We start from the raw sequence: 24017 nt of genomic DNA on the forward strand, positions 1-24017 counted from the left end.
ATTTGTAATGATTATAAACATGCAATGTAGAACAGTAATAAATTAATGAAAAATATAGAAATAATAAAGAGGAATAGCCACTTTCCCGAATTTTTAGTTCATGACTAAATATAGTAAAGAAATGATGATATATTAGAATGCAAGAATAAACGAGACACTTGAATGGACAGTAAAGGAATCCATTAAAGATTTCTAATTCGTACTCGTATCCTGCATAATCAATTTCTGATAGAACATATCACGTGGTGATTTCTACACACGAAAAACGTTTACGCTCTATCTGACACGATACCTATCGCAATAATTAACAGCGCGTTATATGCGACTGCGTGTTGCATCGCATAAACGATATAAAAAAGACAAGGATAAAATAAAAAGGAAAACAAAAAAACGGTAAAATAGATCGTGTATGATTAATCGCAGTGTTAAAAGAAACGTCCTGAAAGACTTGAGAAACAAGTTGACTGGACGTCGATTGAGCGTGCAATCGTCGACAGAAACGTCGAATTAGAAATGAGGCAAACAATCGAAGCAAAATGCACGGCAGTTCCGCGAGAGCAGTCGAAAGGGGTGGCTGATTCGTGGTTGCTCGCCGAAACGATCGTCGAAGGTCGGTGACGTTCGTGTGACTCCGACGATACGACGCCGGCGCTATGTAACCTGCTTGACGTAGCAAGATGGCGGCGGCGTGTCGGAGGCGTCTCCGTCCGCACAGTGCTCGACGTCGAGCAGTCCGCGTACGTTCGTAACAACGTTTCACCGCATTAATGTGGTAGTGCACCCGGAGCATCGCAAACGTCCGTGGTCACGGTTCAATCTCGTGTTTCATATCGTAATATCATCAACAATTAGAGAAACAACGTGCGACGACGAGACGTGGCGAACAGTGCTAGCACGACGAAAACATAGAGAGAGCAGTGTGAACTCAATTGGTCCCGTTCGCAATAATTCTTGTTAATTTTGCTCGTGGTGCGTGCTATTCATCCCCTCCATATCCTTTACACTTCCTCTTCCCTTTTTTCCCTCCGTTTCTCCCCCTCTCTCTCTCTTTTCTCTTTTCCTCTTGTTTTACGTCCCTCTCGTTTCTTCTTACCTTCTGTTCGCCGATTCCTTGCGAAATTCTACTTTCATACGCAATACATACATATATACATATATATATACACACACACGAGCGTATATCTGGTTTCTTTGGTTTCCGATCCGTGTTCCCTCTATCCGTCCCGTTTTCCTCTGTGATCGTTGTGAAATGCCCGTGGTAACCGGTCGTGCCTCTCGACGACAAGGAGGACGTGACGCTTGTCGTTGGTCTACGGTTCCTTGACGAGCACGGTATACGTGCAAACCGGCGCATGCACTGCAGCCCTTGCTACTATGATAATAACGAGAAAGGTGGCACGGTGGGCGCTCCTCCTGAAGCGAGAGGCGCTCGGCCGAACCTACGGTGCACAAAAGCGGTTCGAGCAAGCACCCCGCGGTGCCACGGCGATGCTGCCTCATTCCGGCCGGGTGGTAGATGACAACATCGACACCGACACCGACACCGACACCGACACCGTGGCCACCGACCTGCACAGGACCAGCAGCTGCGTCGCGTTGGCGCTGCCGTTGCCGTTCCCGTACTACGAATACTACTACTATCCTCGTGCTGTGATCGCCGCCTCCTTGTTAAACTCAGATCGCCGCACGCTCACCGACAAACACGAGGACAACTACTTGCTATCGTTACTCGCAAGAATCGACGAACCGCCAGTACCAAAGTGCTTCGACTTATTGTTAGTAGTATCGACCAAAATCCAGTCAAAGGAGCTGAACGAGCAACAGGACGAACAGGAGGAATACGGTGAACAGGAAACGGAAAACGTGGCCAGTCCGACAAACGACGAGGAAGTAAGAGTGCTCGCGAACGTGAACAGTAACCGCCTTAACCGCCAGAACGGGCGAGCACGATTTTCCGCGTGACCAACAGCCACTCGCTGTTACGCCGTGTCGATGGTAATCGCGAGTGCGATTCATACAATACCGGCGTGGTATAACGGTTACGACTGGAACGAAACGACCCTCGTGCAGACACAGTATACGCTGAACGCAAAAACATACACATTAAATCGCAGTTCTAATAATTAAGCAGACCGAGCTTCTGAGATACTCACGTAAAAATAGGGGAATTCGAATGAAAAGTAAAAGAACGAAATACGTACGTACATTGTCATATATACGCGCGTGATCTCTCGTGTGTATTCCTTGTGGATTTCAGTGACAGTCGAATCGACGAGCAGAGTGCGCGTATCTAATAGATTCGGGTTATAAATTTTGTGGACTTCTTGCTGGTCGTAGTTTCGAGCCTCCACGTACGTGGAAATTTTCGCCGGCATTCGTGTACAGTGTACGATCGACGAGAACAGAACGTTGCGCGACAGCCTCGCCGGGATATCGTAGAAGAACCACGATAACCTCATTGTTGTTTTGATGCACGCGTGCCGGGTACGAAAGAGAAAAACTCGTTACGAGAAAGGACACGATTGTGAATACGTAGTGCCATATGCGAATGAGAGAAAAAAAGAATAGTAAATATACAAAGGAAATATAGAACAAAGGAACGGCAGAAGTGTGATATCGGACTGCCCGTTGCATTCGTACTCCTGCCCTGAAATTTCGATTCGTGTAGCGCCATATCGCGACACACATATACATATTGTATCTTTCTCTGTCTATCTATCTGTCTCCCTCTTCCGCCTCTTTCTTTATCTCTTTTTCTCTCTTTCTCTCTCTGTAATATTTACATATATATGCATACGTATTATATACACATATACTTATATATACGAGTATATATGCACGTATAAACACACGCGAGTATTTTTCTCGTATTCACACGTTATACGTGGGTACAGGCGCACAGTGCGGAAAAGAAAAAAAGAAAATAGTAATATCGCTGCGGAAAGAGGGTTGTAAGTACGTCGTATACGCGAGTGTGCTCCTTCGATCCGGCGTGTCTCGTTATATAGCTGCAATCTCTTTCCTACGGATCTCCACGCCACATGAAGTGTCGCTCGACCAATTAAGCGAAACTCTCAGCGTTAAGCCGATCTACCAAGAACATCTTCGAATATGTCGCTGCTCAGCGTCACGGGTGAGTCTTTTCCTCTTCTATATTTCTTTCTCTCCTTTTCTTCTTATCTCGTGTATTTCACTACACGCGCCGCACCGCGCCGCACCGGTTCAAGATGACGACCGTTAACTAGAAAATATTTCGTTTTATCGTTTCGCCATCGCGACACTTTCCATCTTATCGAAATCGTTTCCGATTATTACAATTACTTTATTTTATGTATTTTTTATTCCTCTCTAATCTTTATACATTTGCACAATTAGTCGTTTATTTTAGCGAAAAATTTGACTTTCAGTCGTCTCTTTTATTTTATTCGAACTTTTACATAATAGGAAATTATTGTGATCGCTTCTCTGCAAATGTCGTTTCACTTAAGTGGCTTGTTTTATTTTAAAGCGGTTTACCCGAAATTCTCCGGATGAACGTGAAATAGAGTTGTAGAACTGACGATAAAGTAAGGTTAGAACAGTCTTGCAAGGATGGCTGCATCAGATTTGAAACTTTTTTCTTATTTTCGAATAAACTGCTCGAGAAGAGCAAATGCTTCTAAGCAAACTTGTAGAAATGGAGAAATACTTGAAGCACGAAGTAAGGCAGGGAAGAAATTTCCAAGACTCGTTCCGAGAATATTAAATACGATGGAAACGAATGTGTTTATTAATAGTCGTTATTAAAGTTATTCATTACGCAAGTAATTAAGGACATTTCCTCATACGTTCCATGGTAGACAATGCTTTAAACGTATTACCTTTCTATTTTTTTTGGTCTGAAAAAGTAAACGCGGCGTATTTATTTCTATCGAATGTGCAAAAATAACAGGAATGAGAGGAAATATTATTTCACTGACTATACGTTGTTTCTTAAATGGTCGCAAGTGCAAGAAATATAAAAGATAAGCTATACAGAAAGACAACAAACGAATATTTGTTATTCAACCTACTTTCTTAATTACTTAATGGTTTTCTTCGTTTTGCGTTTAAAGCCTTTGATATGCAATTTACAAGTTCACATTCCATTTTCCGTGTATAGAATATGCAACGAAATGTCTCGCGATTTTAATTTAATTACGTAACTGGGTTAAGTTGCTGTTTCGTTCTTAAACACGTAGATATTAATATAAGGAAATTATAAAAATTACGAAATAACGTCTATCGCCGCTACACTGTTGAATTTGTTACTATACTCTAAATTGAAGCGTTTAATATGAACGCAGAAGTTTAACATGTCGTAGGAGTAATCCTTTGGAGATGAGTAATTCTAGATAAAGCAATCGCTATAAGTACGTTGGATAATCTTCGTGGAAAGCAAGTGAGCAAAAGCAATTGGAACATCTGTACAATTTATAGAAACGTATAACTACGCATACGAGATATTTATAGTTAAAAACTTCTAGCATTTTTACTCATATTTTATTCACCATCGTAACTTGTATCTTTTTGTTATCTGCTTATATGGTTGGTTGAGTTTCTCGAGCAAATTCCACTTTAAAATATATTTTTCGTACAATTTACGTATTTAGGTGCATATATTTTCAACGAATAAAAAGATTTTACAGTTACAAAAAACATTTAACGCAAATTAAATTCAACGCAAGGAGACAAAGCTACGTATAATTTTTAATATGTGCAAGCTATTTTCCCATATTACCGTAACTATTTTTATCCCATGCTTTTGAACCGAGCAAATCATTTCCGAACTTCGTATTACACACGGAGTTTTTCGTGCGGCAATTGCTAAAACGACTAAAGTTAAAAATTACATTTCGTAAAACGAGCGTTCATACAAAGTGAGAGGGGTGTCCTTTCTATTGGAAAACCATCCAAGGATGAGAATAGAGAGAGCTAAGGTTAGGGTTAAAAGACGATGTGATAATTGGATTGGTATATGAAGCAGCAAGGTTATTCTCCGATTTTTCTGTAGCTTTGATAGGTACTGATTTATCCGTGATTTTTACATGAAGTTAATCACCTAATTAATTAAATCTAATTTGTGTTTGATCTTTTCATCATTCGATTTCAATGGTTTTCTACCGAGGATTTCTCACGTTAAATCGATTTTCGTTAAATTATTCTTATATTAGCTTTGTATTACTCCATCTTCTGATATTTCAAATTCTCAGCTTAAAAGACTACGTCTCGTCCATATCCTTATTCCGATTTGAATATAAGGTGGAATTCCAGTTTCCAATATATATAAGTGCATCAAATCGGCATCCAGGATTTTCTTTCCATTCTAACTTTTGTGTACGGCCTCGTATGATCAGGGTATTGAACGACTTAACCGAGTAGTATAAACGACCAAGAGAAGAGTTACTCGAGGGTTTACTTCTGGGTCGAGTCAGTCCTCGATCAGTGGCCGCCATTGATATCCTTTAACGTGTCGTCTCAGACGTATATACATATGTAGAAATGCAGTATGTCCTATGAGATATAAGGCGAACTGATCCTCTGTATTCATAATCGGATCCGCCTGTACGAATCGCAAGTTACGATTTCCAATTGTTTCACGTAGAAAAAATCAATGTGTAAACCAGGGTAGCTGCGAGCGAGAGGATTTCCGGCAATCCTTCCAATAACCATGCAGGCCAAACGTTAAAGACGCATTGACCAGCGAATAACGAGAAGCGATTCTCGATGCTTCTTTTATCTTTGTCCTATATCTGGTCATAAATATCGCCAGGGTTTTCAAGTCTTCCTGTTCATCTAGGCACGTAGACGCACGTGTACAGACCGCGTAGATGTATTCAGGTGGTAACGTTCCTTCGACAGTGTGCAGTCGGTATACACTGATAACAAAGTGCATGAACGTTCGTCTATGACTACGGAACGGCGAGAGGGTCGAGGGCGGTGGGAATGAGGAAGCGGGTGAAGGGGTATGTTGGAGGGTGGAAGGTGAGAGGGCAAGAGAGAATAAAGAGAAAGACGACCAGAAGAAGAGAAAGAAAGAGAGGGAAAGAGAGAGAGAGAGCATAGTGCAACGGTTGACCCCGGTACACGGGGTCATTCCCTTCTTCAACCACCACTACCGACCCCTAGTGCCTCCGGTTCTACCGCCCCTACTACTGGCTCTTCCACCCCTTCTCATCCTCGTATCCTCCACCACGCTCTACCATCACAACCACGCAACTCGACTCTCCTCTCGCTCACCCGGCCAGCGATGTAGCTACGAGGTGCTACGAGAACGTAGGTTCTCGTGCATACGTTGGGCTGACAGGAACGATCTCGGGGCGAAGTTCCACCTAGATCTTCCTTTGCTTGTCAGTCTACCAGACAGGTAATAACTTACGAAATATTTGATTTATGATAATGTTGATAGTGACGGGTTCAAGCGTGTATCGAATGGTCAGGATGCCAGCTTGCATTTGTCGAGTTAATGATCGCGCACATAACACTCTGGAAATTTGATTCGAGCTCGATTGAATTGGTATAGAAATTTCATAGGATGCATATTTCTCTTTGTTCTTTAGATTACAACGTTTTCATGAATGCACTAAATCACCGGGCACACTCGGCGGATAGGTAGTCAGTTCTTTTTTATTGATTTCGTTGGAATTGATGGGAAAACAGCGTAGAAAACCGGGACAAGATTAATAGAGAAATCTCGGAGGATTTGCAGTACTAGAGATTACACGGATCAAATTTAAATGTAACAAGAATTTACGTTGCCACGTTATTTATTGCAAGGTGACTACAGTTCGAGAGCTGCAACTTTATTTATTCGCCATTGGTGCATTCACGATAAAAATAGGTCGAACTGATACGAAACGAAAAACGTCGCCGAGTCGTATCTTTAGAACTGCACTTGCAAGATATCGTCTCGCGTCGTAGAGAGGTATTTGCTTCGGTGTTTATTATCGGAAACGATCAATCTCGTGAAAGATCGACGACAAGATATCATAAACAGACAAGTACGTAAGAGCATATGTACGTGGATCGTCGATGGATAAAATCATAGCTACGGCATATGTATACGTATCTTTAAGGTGTGTATTTTTAAAACGGCTGGGGTCATACAGGTTATTCGGGTCACCTCGAAATCCAAATAAGTCGAGGGAAACGAGACTAATAAAGGAATGCTTTCACGATACTTTTGATTACGTGTGCTTTTCGAGTTATTATAAAAATGAAAGTGAAAAGAATGGGAACGGTCGAGTATATTTTCTTAGGGAACACTGCTTTGAATTTGCGTAGGCGTGCGCCGACGTTAATTTATTCGTGATCATGAAAGTGCGAATTCCTGCTGCTTTTCGCGACAAAGAGCACGTACATGTAACAATAGCAGCATCGAGGAATCTCCCTGGTGAGAAACCGAATGAAAGACTTCCCAGAGCAACGACACGTTATTGAAAAGACGACGAAAACAGAAATGAAAATATTGCGTGGTTTAGTACTCGGAATAGATATTACGCTTCTATGTATTTCGAATCTCTTGCCTGCAATTGATCTTCCATTCACGTAATTGCCGTATACGTATCGTAATTACGTTCTTTTCGTTTGTTTGAAAAATTACGTAACTCGCATTAATGGCCAATAGTAACATTTCATTGGAATAACGGTCTCGCGTCGACAATATGAATTTATCGTTTACCATTTCACATTCGCGAACGATAAATCTCTAACGATGTACGCGTTACTTTTTTTATTAGCAGTGGAATGGGAATAGAGAGAGGTTGACGCACCACGCGATGGCAAATTTTATTCGCGGCGTACGGCCGATTTATCGGGCGGATTATAAATTAGTATAAGAAAAAAGACAATATGCAAAAAGGGTTCAACTACTGTTTAGCCGATCTATTCTATTTCTTTTCCTTTTCATGCTTCATTTTTCTTTCCCTTCCTTTGTTGTATGCTCAAAGGATTCACGCTTGCAAATCCCCAGCTTTAGCTTTTTTTTTCCATTCACTGCGTATAATATTTTCAATGACAATGTCTCTGCCAGAGACCTACTTTTTGCAACTCGCACTTAGAAAGGGAACAACGTTGCATTTGAACGCCGCGTTTTTCACCATGTCGTGGAAATGTGTCATCGTTAATGGAGATGCATCACCTACAATAACGAGGACAATCTATTTTACACTCGTAAAGACCAGCCAAACTTTATTTCGGCCTGATGGCACGCAGAATCGTTGCTATGGAGGAACTGCAATATGTCCCATTATTTTACATCAAGTTCTTTATGAACAGAAACGCTCGCATTTTACGTTCGATACATTTGTTCGTCGCGCGTATGTATGCAGGTTCGGTCTCTGCGCGAGAGAAAATACAAACGTTTAATGTCACTATCGTACATTTATCGATAATTTGTATAAATTGCGTTGCTCGTTTGCGTTCAACGTCGAGCGAAATATTTGAACAAAGAATTTCAAACTGAAACACTGAAACTGAAAAACAATTTACGACGAAGATTGTTTATTAAGTTACACGATACGCGTTTCTCCATCGAGTTGCCAGAAGAGATGTTTTCGATATCTCATATATACATACATACTATATCGTACGCTTTCTTGTCGTTTATCGAGAAGTTTAATCGTACCTACGTAGTAGACAATAGAAGCCATAACCGGAATATGAAAGTGCATTTGTACGCGAGTTATGCGTAGCTGCGACATTTCCAGTTCCATAAATTTCCCTTGGCAGAATCTTTGTTTCTATTCAGGGAACGACGTTTTCAATGCTTCGCCGTATTACGTACTGTGTTTCTGTTATTTCTTCTTCGTCATCGAACTCGGTCTCGTCGTTCGAACAGAGAGAAGTTTCATAAGTGACTCGAGGTATCTGCATATTCTTGATCGCTTAAAGTTTAAAGTTTAAAGCGTCGTGAATGCGCCGTTATCCGTGTACCTATGCATGGAAACGTAGTCGAGCAGCGTTAGGTAGGTTCCTTTAGAAGCAAGAATAGGAAACGTTATCGAGCACGGAAACCATCGCAGTTACCCTTCGCAAACGAAGGTAGATCTTGTCTTCCTTCGCCGATGATATTTTCCGGGTATTTTCTCTTCAGACTCTCAGACTGAAACAAGACACTCCAGCCGTGTTTCGATCGTTTTCTTTGAGTAAAAGTGGTTCAAGAACGTCGCCGCGTCGCGCCGGTTTTAAATGAACCTTAACATTATTTTCTTGCCACGAAAGGAGCAATTAATTTCGATTACTTTCGGTCGACGTAGCGGAAATTCGTTAGTTTTAATGTAATTTCTTCCCCTCCCCCTCTCTACCTGCTTAGGATCAATCGAATTTGCATTAGAGCATAATGCAGCAAACGGTTACAGTTTTTTTTTTTATAGAGATATTATTATAAAAGCGCGACCGTGGCTCGCGTAATTAATTGCTACGAAATTAAACGTGAATTACGTACTAATATCGCAAAAGCAATTACGCTGTGTGTCAGAACACGAACATCCCTTATCTGATAATATAATGACGTCAAACAGATGTAACGATGCCACGTTGAATGATGTATGAGATACAAGTAGCAGAGTGTTCGTTACTCGTTGCTACTCGTTACTTGAATAACAACCGAAAATCGCTGAACTCGTCTACTTATGCCACGACGTGTATATAGTTACCTTCATTTACGTCGCTTTTTCGGCACCGATCGATGATCGGTTTCTTCTCACACTAAAGCGTCGTCATGCTCTGAAAACTTTTCAAAGGTAACAAAAAGTAGCTCTCACGAGACAAAAATATTAAAAGGTTATTCGGGCCTTTCACGTTTCAACCTCTTTCTTACACGAGTATCTTCGTCCAGACAATATTTTTAAGAAGCTTTCGTTATCCTTTCCTCGTCGTTCGTCGAGAAGCTCCTTCAGGTTACCACTTTCGTTGCAGTCTACTTAGGTTGATTGAAAGGGTGGTCTCGTGCAAGCAAATAGAAGACGATTTCGAGTGGCTGTCCACTAAAAATAACGATCGAGAATGGCCACGTTTAAAGAGCGTACGCCGCGTAGAATTTCTGCTTATCTTCGTGAACTAACTGGTGGCTTGGCATCAACGATACCTACATTGTGGACTCGTCCGGAATGAACTTTAGGAACGCTTTGATCTAACTTACCACTTTGTGTCTCCACTTTGGTGCCCCGACGCAACGGCCATGTATCAGGATAGCCCGAAAGGTATGCGCTCTAAATCGAGCGCCAGTTAATACTACGTAGGTAGAACAGGTGAATCGACGAAACTTGGAAATTCCTGTTTTTTCGCGCACGCCGACGCGCCAGATCTCCATCGATGACATTTTCAAATGCGTATATTCGCGGAGCGTTCTGTTCCACAGCTAAATAAATGCACAGCGTGCCTGAGTATTAATGGGGACACCAATACGTTGATTCAAATACTGACCATAGTTGCAAAAATACTGCGAATAGTCAAACGATAAATGAAAAATTCCTGAAAATCTATTTTACAGAATGCCTTTATATTTCTGTTACGGAGTGTTTTCGTAGCGAAGCTTGTATTGGATTTTGCAGTCTCGAATATAGCAGCGAGTAATCAACCAAATCAGAGAATTTCTGTTTGCTTTTTCTAAAAATGGAAGCATTGTCGCCAAAATTCACCAGTAATTTACATTAAACGGTACATTAAATTACTTCGATCGTTAATTGATAGACTCGTATGCCTATATTTGATGCTTACGAAATATTAATACGTATGTGTTTAAATATAATCTTCAAAATAATACTGACAGCTTTAAAAAGTCATTTTTTTTTTTTTTTTTTTTTTGACACACATTGTTCTGTCCACAGACGAGGACTATTTGAACTAATTTCACTTCGTAGATACAGTACGTGAAACTATTAATTTATACATCTGATATATTACATCCATCTAATCATACAAATTGGGAATTCTGTGTAGTTTTGGTACTATTAAAATGAAAGTAATTTTGTCTGTATACACGTAAAGTTAAAGGAACGTAACTGTACCCCGTACCCATCGGGTAGCGATGAAAATGGATTTTACGAACCGTCCCTCGTCACAAATAATACGATGAAATTTTTATGACTGTAATTCTTTAGCTATGAATACGCGTTAACGACAACAGGGTGGCCAGGTTCTTTCGTGTCGGCGACATTTTTTTTCGGTAGACAGAAGTCGCACGCAAAACGGACTTTAATCTACGTCATAAATATGCATTACCTGGGCACCATCCCAGGAAGCGACAGTTAAAACCATGCTGAGCAAGTTACAGATTACAATTGCGCAAACAGTTTCCAATAATCTTTACCGACGAACCAAACTCATTACGCATCGACAACATGTGAGAATATAGTGTCATATGTTTCATACGGTGTAATACCATTGAACATCAACAAGAAAAACAAAAAAAGAAAAAGAAGGAAATCAGAAACAAAGCGAAGAATCTTCCTAAATTTTCTTTCCGGCATACATGCACAATGATACGCAAGCGGAGTTTTGATAAATATCAAATATGTTCAAGCATATTTATAATTTCAAATCGACGCTTCGATAAATCTAATTATAAGCGTACGTTTCTTCTGATTAAATATTTTATCTTATTTAATACCTTTTTGAAGAGTATTCCATCAGCGAAACCGAACACATGAGATTGTGCAAGTGATATTAAATGATATTATCTATACTTTGCGAAACACGGATCATATGTACTGAACACGGGAATATAAGTACTTCATCATAGGAATTATGGGTCGTTAGTCAGTTAGTTTCCTGTGAATCTACTCTTTAACTACGAACTCATTCAGATCGACTCCGATAACTTATAAATCATTATATACGTATTAGTCGGTCATGCACCTGCAAGCGATGCAATCCATCTCCATTTTCCGACGTTCAGAGCAAGATAACTAGGTATCGTGAGGTTTTGAAGTGGAGAGGGTAGGAATCCAATATGAGGATCCTGTGGGAGTTTCTAGCCGCAGGAAGGATCGTCCTTGGTTAAGGATACGGGCATCGTCATTATAAATGGGGTGCTTTGAACTCCGAGAACGATGCGTTGGGTGGAAAACCAGGGGTTTGTAGGAAAGGGGAAAAGCAATAGCTTGACTGTCGCCAGACAGCGGGCTATGAATTCTATCTCTCTTCTCTTTCTTTCTTTCTTTCCCTGGTACGTTTTCGATCATCTATCTTTTCTTTCTTGTCCGACCATTCTCTCGTTCTATTTATTTCCGATAAACGGAGAAAATCCGTGACGTGCAGAAATCAGGAAGGTTGAAAGGAAATTTCAGCGGTGAGCCATTATTACTTGCGCGTACCCGGTATGCTTCGATGATGTTATTGAAAAATGCGTAAATATTATCTATCATAGCGTGGCATAAGTTAGCATCGTATGATATAAGCAATAAAATTGTACACACACAGATTGAAACTATTTAACAATTGAAATAATACGTACTGTTTGAAATAATTAGAGAATCTCGAATACTTTCGCTTGATTTGCCGATTTCTCCCGTTACTTTAACTTTTACATCTACGTTCCCTGTTTCTGGATTTTGTTGAATTATTTTCTTAAAGTCAATCTTTGTCGCAATATCGTACGAACGACGTGTCAATCCATCAAACCTACAGAATTTATAGATATTTGTTTGATCATTGAATCGTCTATAATGCCGATCCTTTAATTATCTCGAACACAGTATTATCAACAATCTATAAGTTAAATGAAAGTGTACAGGAGATTGCTCAAAACCGGATTAATCGTGTCGTAAAAACGTCATTGAATTGACATGAATCATGATGTCTTTTTAATTAGCGCAGGATATTTTTATTAAGAATTTACCCATCTGTTAAAACTAAAGGAGAGACGAGTTTCTTAAAATCGTTCGTCGACTTCCCTTAGATATAAGATTTTCAAAGATGTCGATATAACGTAGGAAAGGAGACGTAAAGACGTAATAGCGGTTTCTTTATAGTTATACGTATGAGTAACGCCAATCAACCATCCTTATTCCCCTAATTTCGCAACATGTACCCGCGTCATCATTGGCTCGCGTGTATCTCTTTTCCTTTCTGCTGACGACACGAGATCTGCCGGTAACGTTGGATGATTTTCGTGCGGTCGTGTTATACGCGAGTAACTATGTTGTGATGGTTATTGGTTTTATGGAGCAGCTGGAGCAACCGAGAATTTCAGGAGAGAAGACGGTGCGGAGGCCGGTTCACGTGCTAGCCAGGGAGTTAATTACGCGCGAAAACAATATTATCGAACGAATTATCGGACAGGAGAGCGAAACTCCGTTAAGTGCAGAGAGCCGACGGGGTCGCTCATTACCGGCCTCTTCCACGTAAATGTACTGCACGATATAAATTATTTAGGCGGATGGCCAATTGGCCGGATTCAAAGGGAACCGCTGTTCACCCTCTCTTCTTTCGTTTTGCTTTTTCTTTTTCAATTTTACTCCGCGTTCTTTCTTACCACGCGCTTTAATCCCATTATCGTCGATCGAGGACAAGGCTTTGACCGAGATTTTCAGCCGACCGGCAAATTTTTTTCGATCGTACGTGTAATAGTACGCGCGAAATTGAACGCTTGTTTTTATAAGATGAAAAGTATTTAATTATGAAATAGTTCTCCTTAAAATACCACCCACCTTCTCTTTATCGTCGTAGGAGGCTGTATGGATCATTGGTTAACCAGGTTGAAAGTTTTACGAAAGAAACGATCGCTATGCTTAAGCATGGTAGTTGGTTGAATTTTAATAAATTAACAAATTTTCTCGATGCCCTTAATTATGATTAGATATTTGTTAATAATCAATCGTAATTCGTTATTATAGGAAACTAGAGATTATACTTGTTAACCATTCATAGTTGCGGAAATCTTACAACGTTTAAGGCGGCTTTAGAATATAACGTGATCTGAAATATTCAATGATTGTTTTAGTATTAATGTATGTTCGCTTTCTGACAAGTTTTGGCGTATTTACATTTCACACTGAATTAATTATTCTACAGCAATCCTGTTATCGATAATCTGAATATGGAGATATGAATAGAATTTTCTATAATTACGTTTGCATTGCTACGTTTATTTTTAGTTTCTTTACTTACATAACATTTAATTGCAATTCTTCCTATAATATAAATTTATTAGAAAAGAAGAACATTGATCAACGAATAAAGGTAGAAAGAGCTAAATCGTATTTTTGTACAACTACTTATTAACGGGTGACTGCTTGCTCAAGCAGTTGCATAATTATCGTACAGTAATAAACCACAGGTTATTAGCACGATATCCGCTAGACACTTGGGATCTTCAGAATATTTATTTACCGTTAAGATGAAATTTTTATTCTTCTTGGGGAAAGTGCATTAAAGTGCATGAAATGATTTCTGTAAAGTCTAAGTTCAATCTACTTAGTAATCCTCTTTCGTCGCTGTTCGTAGTTGATATTTGAATAAAGAAAGAGGAAGGAAACGTCTCGTTGATGTAAATTAAATGGGAGCATTACTCGATCATTCTTGATGAATTTAGTTAAAAATTAAACACTCTGTAAGAGAATTAAAATTGCGTCGTAACTTCTTGATCGAATGCTTTCACTTTGAGAAATCGTGTTTGTTTGAATCGCGTGTTGTTTTAAACACGATGAATTTTTAATATTGCAGGGTGCTGTCTTTCACGCGATGCACAGTCGAGTTCGTGATATCGATTTGGTTTAGTTTACGAGGCTAGTGGCCGATATTAACGAAAGCGTGAAAAACCACTGAAAACTTCTCCTTCACGGACAATTTATTATTGCAATAAAAAGCGTTTTATTTTCTCGCTATGCGCATTATCGATAGTCGAACTCAACAAGAGAGTATTTATCGATTACAGGTTCAAACGCGGTTTCTCGTCAGTTCGCATAAAATCGTAAGTTTCGCATACGAGATATCAGATTTTACGGTAGGATGAAGACGGATAAAAGTCGGTCTTGATTTACCTCTTTTTCGAAATGAACGAAGAAGGAGCGCAAAGATATCAGGTTTTATACTGTTCGCGTAGCTACTTAGCGAAGGAAAAAACTGAACAGTTCTGGTCCATTGATTTTTCATTTTGTAACTTTGTATCACTCGAGTGTTTCAAGATATATGTAATTTAAAATAAAAAAAAAAAAAGGTTAAATTATACATATCGCTGTGTATACATGGGTGTTAGCGGCAACGCTTTTTGGGATGATATACATGCATATAATGGCAGATAGCTCGCCGCTATTTAGCCTCACCATAATTTATAGCTGGACCGAGGGTTCAATAAGGACCCTGCCACGGTAGGGTGCTTGAGTGAATGTTTGGAAAGTCAATAACTGGCGATTCGAAGTCGCCGAGCTATGAGTTATCGATGATACGACTGTTTAGAGTTTAAAGGATGCGTGACATAGTTTAGAAATAGCAAGCGGTCCAACGTTGTATTGTCAAAGAAGGGAGGCATTGTTTAAACGGTTTAAACGGCCAGAGATGTCTTTTATTTAGCATGGGATTAGAACTTTTTACTCTTCTCGGTGTCCACTAGTCCAAGTAACGAACTATTTTCTTTTATACCCTGTATATGTATCAAATATACGTAATACATATATATGTTACATTTTATAGAGGAAATATTAGTTTAACGATGGAATAACAAATACAATATCCGGATTTTCAAGTATTAGCAAAGTATCATGCAGTATTAATAAAAACTTGATGTTTATAAAGCAGTTTTAGATCTACAAAGTACAGAAGCCGCCCGTAACTATTAGAATCTGAATCCTGAATAAATTAGAATCCCATTCGAGGGTATCAAACTGTCTGATTTTATCGAGGAATGAAACCGGCGAGTTTTATTGGTTTTCAAGGGGCTTTAGGAATCCTTAGGGTAAAAGGGAATAAGACATCATATCCACGATCTTGGGAATTCGTTCGATTCACTTTGGACGGGGCATATTATTTACTATTGTTGTTCTAAACATAAAGTTCGCCAGAAAGCACATTACATAAGCAGTTGTTGCAATGTTTCATTTGGTAAATTTCATTTTATGTTTAACTATAATAGACAATTAACAAACTTTCTAAGGTCCTTGGGTTTATTTCACGGAGGTTCCTATAATTATTTAGAAAGCAGACGTATTCTCGATTTTGAGGATCTTTAAATACGTCGTGGAACTCAACGGATTCGAACAACTTTTTCCTGCACATGTTACCACCAGACTCTCCTACTTTTCGAGATATTCGCGAAAGCTGTCGGTACTAATACGGCGAATTTCGTCCACACGTGCCTATCCGTGTAACAGCCACAAGCGTAGCCGGCAGATTTGCTGCCTCCTTCAATTTCCGTTTACGTAAACTACAAACAAAAGATAAGAATTAGGTTTAGCTTGGATGTTATTTTATTCGACCACTTATTAAACTCGAGTCGCGCGAGAACAAAAGGGCGCTTCTCCATCGTATGCAAATTGTAACGATACGAATGCGTTCGACGCATACGTGTGATTTGGTTTTAAGCTTTTGACGCAGACGCGCGGTGGAAATTTCGCCTTAAAGCTACTGGCAACCAATTCTGACGCATATGCCGTGACGAACGCACAATTGTAAGCAGAGTGTGTCGTAGTGGCGTCGCTTTTGCGAATCTCTGAAAAGCTAGGAGTTTCGTATACGTACGTGTATAGGAAAAGCATATTCAAAGTGTTGATTTCTTTAACATATTTAACGATCATCGAAATCGAGAACGCGTCGTCTTTCTAAATACGTAATTACCATTGTTTCTTAAAATATGTATGTCGCATCAATAAAGCCATATGTTCACTTAAGGGTGTTTGTAGAAAAACCGTAATCGCAAATACAGTTATCTTATCTTTTTCATACGTCGTGTCTGGGACATTTAGAACGCCATTGAATCGGATTTATAGCAATTGATTGTTCCTCTAGTTTTCGAACCAATGAATGGAATTTCTTTTTCTCTTTTTTCACAAAGCCTTTTTGTACGCGAATTTCATTGAAAATTTACGATGACACGTGTTTCCTTTTATTATCTATTTTCTTATCAGCCCTGACGACTTATGGGATACACGCGCTTTGTATACATGTCATTTATACGCTTGCACCACATTATGCAAATCACAATGTTACGTAAGAAATATCGTTTCAGTATATTGACAGCGATTGCATGTTTTCACACGAAGGAGACGGGTATTCTATAACGGACTTGCGTTACGTAAAAATATTACGAAATGCAAACTAAGGAGTTTAATTGTTATACAAGGTGAATTCTATTTCTCATATTTGACTTATCGAAACGTGAAATGAAGGAAAAGAGAAAACATATAAAGCATCGAAATTATCGATTGTCTGTATATGTATGGCGCGTACAGTGTTACGTCGAAGATCATCTAGATATCATTTTCAACATATAGTATCAGCATTGGTTTGATGTTCGATTCGAGACGATCATGTATGGGTGATTAATTTCACGATTAATCCGTTCAGCTTGTAATGATCGAATTATATTATTGATTGTACTTATTAAGCACGCTAATTAATGCTTGCCGATAGCTTTATCGATGTTTCGAATTCCCACGAATTCCCACAGAAATCATGCTAAGATTATTAGCGGCGCACATAAGTTCGAAAGTGAAGTAATTAATTGGTTCCGCGCTCGAACGAACACTCCTTTGATTTGTCTCTAATATCTCATTAGATATTCCATAATTACGATGAATCTTTGCTGTTTCACCCGTGTCTGACGACGTAAGAAAATTTTAGGGTCAATCACGTTTGTGCAAAGCTTGCGTCAGGCTTAACAAACTTATTAATTAATACCACTATGCTTTCTTTTCGTTAAAGCCTGTTACAATTTTTCTTGCTTCCTCCTTTACACGAATATTCCGAGATCTTCCTGATCAATAAAGGTGAATTAATTCTGATTCAAAAATATGAATAAATGATATTAATTAATAAATAAATGATAAGGGGAATACTGAACAGCAAAAGCGAATTGTTCTAAGATATTTGGAGAAACATCTTTGTTAGTTTTTTGAATAATTACATTTGTAATTGATTCGGGTGATATATATATGCTCATAGTAATTTTTAACGTCTCTAGAATTTGTCGGCTTTCGTCTAAATTGGTTCTATTGAAAATCAATGGTTTATCTAATCAGACCACGGCCTTTATCTTCCTTCGATATCGCCTCATTAACCTTTTAGTTGGGATCGTTTTATATGTTTTTCGTGCATGTACCGGTACAGGAGGATCGTGTACGCGCATAGCCAACTGTGGAGCGATTCAGCAAGATTGTTGGTACGCCTGGCACATGCGACTCCATCGTAATCCTCGGTGTCATGCGACTGCAGAAAGACGCCGTTTCATAAGGAAACAACGACAAAGCGCTCGTACGCTTACGGACTTACGTATTGCAGACATCTAATAAGGAGTCTTTGCCAGATGATTCTTCCTTCCTTTCGTCGTTCTCTTTCTATTCGTGAATCCCTTTTTCTTCCTTGCATCCAGCTCTTTGTAATGAACATGGTAGCCGTAGCCCGTAGCCTCGTTTCAAAATGCCAGACGTTTCCACGTTTATTCCATACCTTCGGCCGGCTTTACTTATCGGAGAGAACGCGCGAATAACATTTCTATTGAAATAGAAACCAGATAGCAAAAGTATGGAATGTTTCTGCAGAGACGTTCCGTGAGTCTTTTATTGTCGGCCAGACAGAGAGAGAGAGAGAGAGAGAGAGAGAGCGAGAGCGAGAGAGAGAGAGAGAGAGAGAGAGAGAGAGAAGACGACAGTTCAGCAGGCATTCGAAGAAGAATTCCTTTGCAAGAGGAAAGCCGTTCAACTCTGCGTACAGGTTTTTGAAAACTACCCGACCATTTCGAACGAGCACACGTATCCTTCTTAAGAGTCGGGAAGACGACAAGTTTCAAAAAGATTTATATTTTTCCCTACTTGGTTTTATTTATTTCTCTTGAATTATATTTCTACGCTTTAAGTCTACAAGCGTATATACGTTAGGATGTTTATATGTGAAAACGACGAGTGTTATTCTTCACAGCTTTCTTGAGAATCGATGTTATTAGTAAATTTCATTTTATGGTGTATGTATGAGTAATATCCTGGCAGCGAAAGATACGAGGAAAACGTGTTTATTGTACAATTACGCGATGAAATCGATAAAATACCGTATCGTGTTTGTCTCTCCCTCGACTATAATTCGCTGGGATGGAGCAAAAAGTGCCCGTCTCCCCTATCAGCTACTTCTTCTCCCAACCACGCATCATCTTATTCTCATTAGCCGATAGGCGAATCTTAATCCAATACACAAAATATTAACAAAAAGTATGCCACATTAATTCTTATTCGTCACAATGTCCTGCTCAACGGTTGATATGTTCTCCTTGTATAGGAATATAATCACGTAGCATCTTTTATGGATCGAAACGATTTCAGCGTATGAATCAAAATTTGTTTACGAGAATAAAGACGGCATTTCAGACACAACATCGTTTTCTCATCTTTCGCCAGGTTGAATCCTTATTCCTGGGGTTTATTCTCGCCATGATGCGCAGATCCTCGACGAACACGGTTCAACATTTTCAACCGAGCTGATATGATGTGACGGGGTTACTTTCGACGCAGAGACATCATCCCATCCGTGAATCTTTCACGATCCTGTGATAAGCCGCGATAACGTATCGGATTTACACGTCACGTAAATATTATCTTTAATATAACTGAGTTATAAATAACAACCGGGTTATACGGTGGCCTCTCATCGTCGACCCAGCGCGTTTTCGTCGTTCACGAGCGTTGCGTTTTCGCAGTATTGAGACGCGCGACACGGGCAAAAAGTATGGGGTTGAAAGTATCCCATTAACTTGGTGCAGGTACTCGCACACACCAGCAGCCTTCGCACATGTGCTCGCTGAAGAACGGATACAATGGAACACGCGAGTACGGCACAATGTCGACGAGAACATCGACAAGAACTTCTCGTCTGGTATTCATACGTAGAAGCCTATTGTCTCGAGTTGTTCGAAGGTAAAAGACATCACGCGCAACTTCGTACGCGAAGCGATAGTATATAGCTTCGCGCACATTTTCCATAGAATTTTGTCGCTTCTCGAGCATCATTTACTCTCTCTTCGCCACTATCCTTCTCTTACCTCCTTCGTGCCAACCTAGAACCGTCGTGCATTTTAGTTTATGACGTTTCGGCAACACTTTCGCTTTGTCTACGTTACTCTCGTACCAGCTTTCTGGAAACTAGACGGTGGCTAAGCTTCTTTGACGGGTCGGCTATAGTTTTTATACAGAACTTTACATCAAAGTGACGAGCAACTTAAAAAAAAAAAAAATAAAAAGAAAGAAAGGAAAGAAGAAGAATGAAAGAAAGGAATGTGAACCAACAGCTCTTGTGATATCTCTTTCGTTGGTTCGCCGGAATATATATTTTAAATACTCAATCTGTCAAGTACCGTGGGCATAAACATACGGGGTGTTCCATCGATGTTTTTTTATTTCAAATATCTCTGTTATTTCGAATAACAAACGAATATTTATGAAAGCTGTGTAGATAGAAGAATGACATAACAATGCAATCAGGTGTCGATATTTCTTTATAGCAAGAGGCGGAGATGAAGGTTAATTCGAATGTTTAATTTGTTATAATAAAATTTAATAAAATACCGAATTAGATCAAAGATGTATAACATAGAATGATTTTAATAATATTATATTTCATAGAATAGCGAGTTTGGTGTATAAAGCTACTAAGGTACTTCATTTATTTTAAACTTTACCGCATTCGAGTTTCTATTAATGGAATTGATTATTCATAGTCGACACTATTTTACTAATCATGAATTAAACCAAGTCCACAATTCTGAATGGGTTTTCCCGTTTCACTATGCTATTGTTTTCCCTGTTGGGCAGACTGGTCAATGCTCTGGAAGTCATCCAATCTAGCATAAGCAAACAAGTCTACTTACAAACTTTGCTTTACTCACACAGAGTATGTATGAAGATACGATTTGTAAACAAAAACTCCATCAATCTTTGCAAGTTAACTCCTACAATTAACCAACTCGGCAACTTCTAATTTGTCCAAGAATAATAGTCCGCGTCCTCGATTAAGGAGAGTGCTCTTTGTGCATGTCATGATCATTCGTGGCTGTGATTATTTTCTCTAAATAATCGACATACATATATTAGTTCCATCTGACAATGATACACTTGACGATAAAAGTAACAGGTGTACGTTAAAAATCTGCGATAGCCAATCGTACGTCGATTTCCATTAGCCTTTCAGTTTTCTGGTTCAATTAATTTTTTATATCATTTGTTATTTATATCTGCGAGGAAACTGCACTATCAAGCTTGAAAGTATAGAAACAAAAAATTGAAGAATATAATAATATGAATTTGAACTCGGGCAAACTTCGTAATACTCCGAAATACTTTGATTAAAAATTTTTGATTAAAATTCTCTTACTAGAATATTTGCATTTTATTTCATTTCCGTGCCGTTTCTTTGATATTACAGTGCCAGGTGATATTAAATACGTTCCCACTAGTTACATTTCTTCTATAAATAATTCTGAAATTACGTATGAATATTTAAGTATCGTTTGATTTGCGTAGCGATTCTGTCCGATTTCGTGATTTCAGACTCGATTTAGTACTAACGGCACTTTTTTTTTTCGTGCTTTTGGTATTGCATATTGGATTTCAATTGCATCTGGCTAGACGCCAACCTGTGTAGATATCAAATGACATCATGTACGGGGAAGGACGGTATTTTTAAGTGGTTCAAAGTAATTAATTTGGAAAGAAAAGATAATTAAGTGATATGCACCTGTTGGTTGTAACCGGTGTCCGCTGGTCACGAACTTTGAATGCGTAGTCGTGACAGTAGCTCGAGCATGCACCGACTGTTTTAAATTATTATTTTCCCGCGAGGTCATCGCTGTTGCTTTACCAAGATTTCCGCAACATGTATGAATTTTCATGCACTGTTATAGCTAACGCAACGATATTTCGTTTATATTTTCCACTTTTAAATCGATATTGTTTTCGTTTCACTCATACGTTTGGTATCAGTTAATCGTAAGCTGTTGAATTATTGATAGGCTGAAAAACCGTATGTTTTTTCGCTAAACTTTGCAAAAAAAAAAAAAAAAATGAAAAAAAGAAAAAGAAATGAGAGAAGAAAATGAAACATCAACAATACAGAGAAAATTACGAAACTAACGAAATAAAACGTCGTTAATATGCGCTTAAGCGAATATGGCAACCTTTTTCCCCCTTTGACGCTTTACGTGCGTGCGTTCTTTCCTGAAACGGCCTCTGCATACATGTTTAACGTTAAAAAATTTAATACCAGAAACGAATCGATACGAGCCGAATGGAACCTCCACCGTCAACCCCGTGCTTTCATGCGCTTGGGAAATTATGATTTCCCGGAATCGTAACACTTCCGTGCGTCCCATTTGACCTGTTACGCTAGCTAAAGAGAATATTACGTGTTACTTCTCCTGGCAATTGTGTTAACGTGGAAAAATTAGTATCAAGATTCTTCCTTGATTCAAATCTTTTTGCTAAAATGTGTGTATGACGTTACATTAATGAACTGTGCGAAACCGCAACTGCACCTGTTTCGATCGTTCTATCGCTACAGAAGCAAGTTTCTTATCAAACGGCTTCCATCTTTCAAAGTTACGATCTTCTCGATATGCAGGTTGTCCTTAAAAGTAAGTGGGAACTGGTGTAAATGAGATATCAAAGGGTTTGGTAAACGATTATTTATAGAGATATAGCAATTACTTTGTATTACAAAATATCTGCAAATCTGTCCTAGAAATATCAAAATAGAAATATGACGAGTCTCATCATTCTCGCTTGTTTTTCCTACTTTGGGTGTATATGTAGGTGAATCGAGGTTTATCTTTGAGCAAGCGAGTCGAAAAATTGTATTCACGCAAGTAGCTGTAACAGACATCTAAATTGTGTCTGCTTAGGTTAAGTTTCAAATACAATTTCTACTATATTTAAAATTTTAATGCAAGCCTAATCCAACTTTCTCGTTTACTCCTTGTGAACAAAAGGTTCTACAGGAACTCCTGTATTCTGTTCACTTGACCGATATTTACGATATTTATTGGACATTTAAAAGCGTAAACATTTACAGAAAACATATGATAAACGTTAAACGTGATCCATTGAATATCGAGACTTATTAGCATTGTAAATGCTTGGCTGCTCAGTGCTTTTGTAATCTCTGCAAAATATAATACTTGTATTTAAATATCTTGTCTTTTTTACATACATATATTTCCAGATTTGGTTCCAACTTTATCAATATAACTATGCCAATTCAGTCTCCTATAACGCATACGATACATTCACAGAAAATGTTTACAAATATTTAATCCCTTAACCTACGATTTACGTTCGAGAATTTTGGGCCGAAAACGTAAACAAGCTCGCGCAGCCTTCGAGCCATTCGCACACGACTTGTGTAATACGTACTACGGGCTATGCCCGCGGTAGTAGGTTAAGGGGTTAAATACCTTCATAAGCCTCTGTATATTTTATTCTACGAGTCGTTTTTTAAAAACACCCAGTATATCATATATATATACACACCGAAACAACCGCGCAATCGATGTTTCTGGGTAGCGAGCTTTTTCACCCCTGGAATGGTAGAAGAATCCATTCCCTGCTCGCGAAGCGTTAACAAGAACACTTTTTCGCATGACAGAATAAATGCGGCTGATTATCGTCCTACGGACAGTTCGGATTACACGTCGCGTGGCTGTGTACGCGACTAACGACGCTTGCGTGTGTACTACAGCAACTTTGGTGAAGCCATTCTTGTGTCTTGCAGTTAACCTTAGGCCAGTTATTCGTTCGTATAGGTTCCAGCTCATTGTCTGGCATTTATTAGTACAGGTCATTGCTTTAAATCTCCGTTGGTTCGTT

General features: G+C 39.1%; 2 protein-coding genes across 6 annotated transcripts in view; both read left to right on the forward strand.

Moving 5' to 3' along the window:
* Positions 1-608: 608 nt before the first annotated feature.
* LOC105665818 lies at positions 609-2148 on the forward strand. Its single transcript, XM_012309216.3, has one exon. It carries the CDS (start codon positions 1375-1377, stop codon positions 1960-1962), a length of 588 nt encoding a protein of 195 aa, XP_012164606.2. The 5' UTR covers positions 609-1374; the 3' UTR covers positions 1963-2148.
* A 127-nt stretch (positions 2149-2275) lies between these two features.
* Positions 2276-24017, forward strand: part of LOC100650524 (protein unc-13 homolog B) — a 377008-nt gene continuing 355266 nt past the window's right edge. For all 5 annotated transcript variants that reach the window (XM_048406368.1, XM_048406369.1, XM_048406371.1 and 2 more), the window contains exon 1: positions 2276-3133. In XM_048406368.1, the coding sequence (XP_048262325.1) occupies positions 3112-3133 (22 nt within the window). In that variant the 5' untranslated portion in view covers positions 2276-3111. The remainder of the gene's footprint in view (positions 3134-24017) is intronic.

Source organism: Bombus terrestris, chromosome 6 (genome assembly GCF_910591885.1).
Source record: "Bombus terrestris chromosome 6, iyBomTerr1.2, whole genome shotgun sequence".
Classification (NCBI taxonomy): Eukaryota; Metazoa; Arthropoda; class Insecta; order Hymenoptera; family Apidae; genus Bombus; species Bombus terrestris.

What these genes read in the sequence shown, in the direction of transcription:
- LOC105665818 (XM_012309216.3), top strand. Translation starts at nt 1,375, where the DNA reads ATGATAATAACGAGAAAGGTGGCACGGTGGGCGCTCCTCCTGAAGCGA.